General features: G+C 45.1%; 1 protein-coding gene across 1 annotated transcript in view; it reads right to left on the reverse strand.

The window, feature by feature from the left end:
- The window catches only part of Usp39 (ubiquitin specific peptidase 39), a 26343-nt gene that overhangs the window by 15357 nt on the left and 4463 nt on the right, over positions 1–6523 (reverse strand). Inside the window, exons 3-7 of the mRNA XM_029535675.1 lie at positions 6098–6104; positions 5300–5455; positions 4566–4718; positions 3226–3451; positions 62–139 (exon numbers count right to left, since the gene is read on the reverse strand). Coding sequence (XP_029391535.1) covers positions 62–139; positions 3226–3451; positions 4566–4718; positions 5300–5455; positions 6098–6104 — 620 coding nt within the window. The remainder of the gene's footprint in view (positions 1–61; positions 140–3225; positions 3452–4565; positions 4719–5299; positions 5456–6097; positions 6105–6523) is intronic.

Genomic DNA, 6523 nt, shown 5'->3' on the forward strand with positions numbered 1-6523 from the left:
TGTAAAAAAATTTTTGAGAAGAAAAGAAAATAGGGCTCCTTTGCCAAGCATCATGACTTACTCTTTTTCTTCTTCTTGGTACCTCCCAGAGCAGAGTGCAGAGCATTCAGAAACCAAGACAGGAAGTCAACTCCATCCCCTGGGAAAAAAGGAAGAGGAACACGCTGAAGCTCAGAGGCAGGGAGGAACCCAGCATGTACTGGCTGGCCTCCTCATCCTCTCCAGCCATTAGCCACATCCCAGACTCCGTGCACCCTCCTCTACCTGACCACACACACCCGAACTCCTCAAGGTCTTCAGTCTTCACTTTCTCTCAAGGTACTGTGGTGACCCTAGACCGAATTTCATCACCCTGTGATAGTAATGAATGAAGGAAGACCTTGAAACATCCACTTCTCCAAAGCAGCTCTGACTTCCTCCCTTCTCTATCTTACAAAGACTCTAGTGTTTCAGGAAGGTGACTTCTGGTGCTAGTGTGGAACAAAGGATTCTGGGAACAAGCCACATTCCTGGCCCAGGATAAGAGTGCCTAAGAAGAGACTAACTGCCTGCCTCTCAAGTATTTCTGGGATAAGGGCTACTTTCTCCCCAAATGTCTGTCTCTCTGCTCATCTAGTTAAAATCTATAAGACTTTATAGTCTTCTTTAACTTCATCAACCTGATTCCAAAGGCCTGACAACAATTGCTTCTCGGCCTTTTGGCTAAGATCAAGTGCAAAGGCCTGACAACTCTACAAAATGACTTTCCTCCACTTCCCCCACCACTATTTAATTACAATGACCACAGCAAAAACTTCTCCATAAACACCACATACATCTAAACTGACAATACCCAGGTCACAGACACTGGAAACAACTGTGCTTCACTGACAACACAAACTGCTCTGACAGAAGAAACTAGGTAAGCGGAAGTTTATTCTTAGGGTTAAGGTTTTCCTGCAACTCTCTAACCAATTAAGTTTAACTCTGCAAAGCTGTCAAAAGCTAAAGGGAAGGCTGACAGATACCACCTTCCATGGCACACAAAATAAACTCTACAAAAATATCATCTCTTGTTGCAGCCTTGGCATAGAAATGAAAGAGCCCATCGCTTGTACGAGTACCTGAGTTCAGTTCCCAGCATCCACAGTGGACTGCCTGCTCACCACTGCCTGTGACCCCAGCTGCAGGGGACTCAACACCCTCTTCTGGAATCCATGGACACCTGCACAAATATGCACAGAGCCACCCACCCAGACACATATTTAAAAATAAAACAAATCTTAAAGATCAAAACAACCTCAGAGTTGGTCCAGAAACAAAATGACTTATGAATCTAGATGCTGAAACCTGATAGTTCTAGCACACGAGGTGCCACTGGCCTTGTTGTAAACTGTGAGACACTATGTTCAAATGGCTCAGTAACTTCTGCTCACTCGGGAATAATCATAGGGTTCTGATCAATATACACTGTCTATTCCCGAGTGAATCTTTCTGTTATCCTAAAATCCTAAACCTCAAGAGTCTCAGCTCCGTACCTACTTGCCTTATCATTGTCTACTGCTTCTTTCCTTAAATACCTGAGACTCTGAAAGCCTTTACTAGACAAGCATTGTGGCACAACTAGACAAGCATGGTGGCACATGCCTTCATTTTCAGCATGAGGGATACAGAAACTGGTGGCTCTGTGAGTTCCAGATCTGTCTGATCTGATTTACACAGTAAGTTCCAGGACAATCAGGGCTGCAGTGAGACCCAGTCTTTTTTTTTTTCCCCTACTCTTTCAGGGGGACCCAGGTTTCCTAGTGCCCACATGGCAGCTAACAACTGTCTATAATTCCAGTCTGTGGGAACCTGACACTCTCTTCTGGCGTCCTCAGGTACCAGGCATCCATATGGTACACAGACTTATACATACAGGCAAAACACTTACACACATAAAATAATATTTTTTTTAAAAAAACAAGCCACTAAACTTTCCCTCTATTTAATGGAGTTTTTAATTTTGTTTTTGGATTTTGGAGAAAAGACCTCATGTAGCTAAAGGTGACTTGAACTCCTGTCTCCACCTCCAAGGTGCTGGGACTACGCACATGTACCATCATGCCCAGCTCAGAATAATGTTTCTCAAGCACAGATCTGACATCACACTTTTGTGTCAACTGATTCTCAACCTTGTTAAGATATAATCCAATCTGGCTGGGCGTGGTGGCGCACACCTTTAATCCCAGCACTTGGGAGGCAGAGGCAGGCGGATTTCTGAGTTCAAGGCCAGCCTGGTCTACAAAGTGAGTTCCAGGACAGCCAGGACTATACAGAGAAACCCTGTCTCGAAAAAACCAAAAAAAAAAAAAAGATATAATCCAATCTTTGTACAAAGACACATAAACTGAAAATCCTTCCAGCTAGCACCCTGGTTCTTCACTGACCATGGAATCCGAGATATGACGACTCACTCTCTGTGCCAGACACTTTTGTGTATGCCAAACTATACACTGGCACCTCCATGCCTGCCTGACTGGCATGCCCATTACCAACCCACCTCCTCCTCTTCTACCTACCACTCAGGACTCTTCCCAGATGCTCCCACGAGGTCTGCATTCTCTTATCACAGCACTTAACACGCTCTGACTACCTTCCTATACAATAACCCTCCCCCTTTAGCCGGGAGCTCCTAGAAGAAAATAATCACATTCCTTATCACCACAGCTCTAAAACTCGGCAAGGAAAGGAAAGTGTAGGATGACCTAGGACTGGGGAGACAGAGACAGGCAGAGTTTGAGTTTGAGTTCGAGGCCAGCCTGGTCCACACAGTGAGCTCCAGGACAGTCAGGGCTCCAGAGTGAGTCCTTGTCTCAAACACAAAAGGATGAACAAATGGATGTGATAAGACCCAGAGACTTCACTCAGTAGCAGTCAGAACTGGACTCTGAGAGAGGAGAGTGAGCCAACAGTTCCCTGAACATCCAGTGGGGAACACAACACAGGTGGCAGCTGCTCACCAACAACGCACTCTTGCCTAGGTTTTCCCACAAGCAATACCACTATTTGCCAAATGAAACCGTTTGTATTCACTCAGCTGCAATCTCTTTGGTTTCTCTGCACAGGACCCACTTATCAGAGAAGAATGAAGAGCCTAATCCGCTATCCATGGAACAGTCCCTTCGGTTCCTGTCAGGATTCACTGATCATCAGCCTTGATAAGCTGTCCTCAAGTCAGAGAGAGGAGGGTGACTTGTTTCTCACCTTGTTTGGTAATTTGGAAAGTCTTCTTGCTGCAAAGTACAACAGCCTGAAGCATCTCGTGAGGAGAAACATGTGCCTTGAAGTTTCGGGGGTTCCAGAGCTTTCTCATCAGCTCTCCGAAACGCTGGACCAATAAGAACATGATATCCCCCGGAGGACGCTTGATGTTCTTGTAATTGTCTTCCTCCAGGAAGTAGTTCCGAAGAGGAGGAACGTTTGACAGAGCCTGGAGATCAAGCACTCTAGTTAACACAAAGCCCCTTGGGACCAAGCTGTTCCAGCTAGCATTCAGACAAAGCCTGGGACGGGCCTAGGATGGCCTTAAAAAGTCCAAAAGCACCAGGCAGTGGTGGTGCATGCCTTTAATCTAAGCACTTGGGAAGCAGAGGCAAGTAGATTTCTGAGTTCGAAGCCAGCTTGGTCTACAGAGTGAGTTCCAGGACAGCCAGGGCTACACAGAGAAACCCTGTCTCAAAACAAACAAACAAACAAACAAACAAAAGTCCAAAAGAAACTGACCCTCTGAAAATGCTGCCAGAGGTCAGAGCTCAGTAAAATGTCCTTCACCGAGTCACACAAAACAAAGGCTGCCGACACTTAGTAAATATGTACACCAAAAGGGACTTTAAAAGAAAAACAGAGCAACTCTGGAATCCCAGCACTTGGAAGGCTGAGACAGGAAAACCACCACAAGTGTGAAGCCAGGCTGGACAATACAGCGAGTACAGGCCAACCTGGGATACAGAGCAAGGCTCTAGCTTAAAAACAAAAACAAGGCCACAGAACCAACCAAATAAACAAACAAAGAGCAAACAGTCATAAAAAGTACTGTTGAAAACTGTATTCAGGGCTGCATTCTGCTCTTGCAGGGGACCTCCAGGATCCATGTCTGGCAGCTCAGAACTGCCTCTAACTCCATCCAGCTCCAGGGGACTCAACATCTTTCTTTGGACTCCACAGGTCCCTGCACTCACACATGTACATGCCCACATAGCACATACATGCACACAGAAAGGAAGAAAGGAGGAAGGGAAGGAGGGGAAGAGGAAGAGAAAGAAATGCAAGCAGCATGTTTAATTTGGCATTGCCAAGTAACGGAGTCCACCTGTTATTACCTGGAAACATCAGGAGCCATAACCTAGAGGCTGAAAAAGACCCTCAGCATGTGGCAACCACTGCCTTGACCAGACAGAGAGGAGCGTTCTGCTGGCTGCAGAACAAATGCTCAAGTGGCGCCCTTAGACAGACCTTCTGCCTGCACTCTCTAAGAGAGCAGAATTTCTTGGCAGCCTTTACGCTGCTTCCAGTCTTTTCTCTCCAGTGTTCTTCCCTGAACCTACCTGCAGCACAGCATTTGCATAGTCGTTGGCTTTTATGTTGTTCAGTCCCACGATCCCTGGCAGGTAAGTGGTACCATCATATGCCCGGGACAATTTGGCTTGCTTATCCAAGTTTGCAATTTGCTGCTTTGTGAAAGTAGGCTTCAACACATACTGCCAAGAAAAAGAGAACTCTAAGTTGTTGTAAGAAAACTCTAAGATATGTCCAGAATAGCAATTTCTACCAAAAATAAAAACGCCCTGGTCATGAATGCCCCACCTCACTCCCTAGTCCCAGCCTTTGGGATGAAGCTAAAGGCAACAGCGTAAGCCCTCCAATTTACAGAGTTTCATGTCTAACCCTCAATCACTGAATTCCAGGTCTGTCTTCAGCCCTACACCTTGGTCAACTCCATGACCAATGACTGTCAGAAACACCACAGGATACTAAGGACTACGGTTCCGAGTTTCCAGTGAGGTGTCATATGTATCTAGCTCAAAAAATGGGAGCACCTCCTTCTCCGTTGACACCAGGATTCCAAGGCACTGCCCGCCCAGGACTGTGTGGGCAGGAATGGAATCTTCCTGGTCACAGACTTATCATCATGAACTTACTTTGAAATCTTGAATTTATTTTACCTTTTTGTTCTCCCTCCAAATATTTCCCTGACCTCTTGTAGGGAGGGCACTTTCCAGGGATCCTTGGGATAGCTCATAAAACAATGTGCCCCTCACCAGCAACCTGGGACACATACCGTGATATCCTCCAGCGAGGAATCGATGATCTCATAGTTGTCAGGAAGGCAGTAAAACTTGAGAGTGTGGAGGTTGAGGAAGACATGGTGGCTGAACTGGACACTGTGGATGTAGGCATGAGACTTTAAGCCCCGGCCTGTGGGGACGGGAAAAGGCTATGAAAGGCCTAGAAAGGCACAAATCAGGTTTGCCATGTTAAAAGCAGAAACAAAGTCCTATGCCTCCCATGAAATTAATCATCACACAAACTTCTCTCACAAAGAGGACATTAAGAAAGAGCATTAAGATATAAGTTAGGAGAATCAGTTTCAATATAAAGCATACACATAAACCAACTTTTCTCATGTATCAAAAATGGGAACAGCCAAAAGTACATTACTTTGTAAGTATGTATACAAATACATACAAATACATGCTGGGCAGGGTGACACACACCTGTGATCTCAGCATTAGGGAGATGACAGGAGGATCAAGACCTGGTCTACACACACACACACACACACACACACACACACACACAGTTACTTACTTGATGGCAAAAAAGTTTAGTAAGGGCATTTGCCACTAAGCCTAATGACCTGAGTTTGACCCCTGGACCCACATGGTAGAAAAAGAACTAACTCCCACATATTGTCCCCGACATCTACACAAGGACACAAAGGTACCCACAAATATACACATACATATATAGAAGTAATAACATTTAAATGTAGTAAATCATTAGTAACTGACTTTGGTGACAGACATGGTGGCAGCATGTATAACCCCAACACTCAGCGGACAAGGGACAGGAGAACTGATAAGCTCAAGCCAGGAAGGCCAATAGTGTTAAGTTCTAGGCCAATCAGGGTTCCATATTGAGGTACTGTCTCAAAATATCAAAGGGGACAAAAACTGACCATTTGTCCTCATTTGTACACTCTGCTATAGAGTCTAGCAGAAATCATGATGCTCTTGTGGGATTTTTCTGATTGTTTCATGTGCAACCTTGATTTCACAAAAGCTCTCTACAGAAGCAGAGAATATGGCTTCTCTTTTTCACATCGCCAGTAAATTCCGAATGTCCTTACTACTTCCTTGTCTAGATGAGGTAAAATATTACATTCAGAAAAGAACTAACTTAAGTATTCTTTTTTGTTGTTGGTTTGTTTGTTTGTTTTTTTCAAGTCAGGGTTTCTCTGTATAGCCCTGGCTGCCTGGCTGTCCTGGAACTCACTCTGTAG

This window comes from Mus pahari, chromosome 2, assembly GCF_900095145.1.
Source record: "Mus pahari chromosome 2, PAHARI_EIJ_v1.1, whole genome shotgun sequence".
Lineage (NCBI taxonomy): Eukaryota > Metazoa > Chordata > Mammalia > Rodentia > Muridae > Mus > Mus pahari.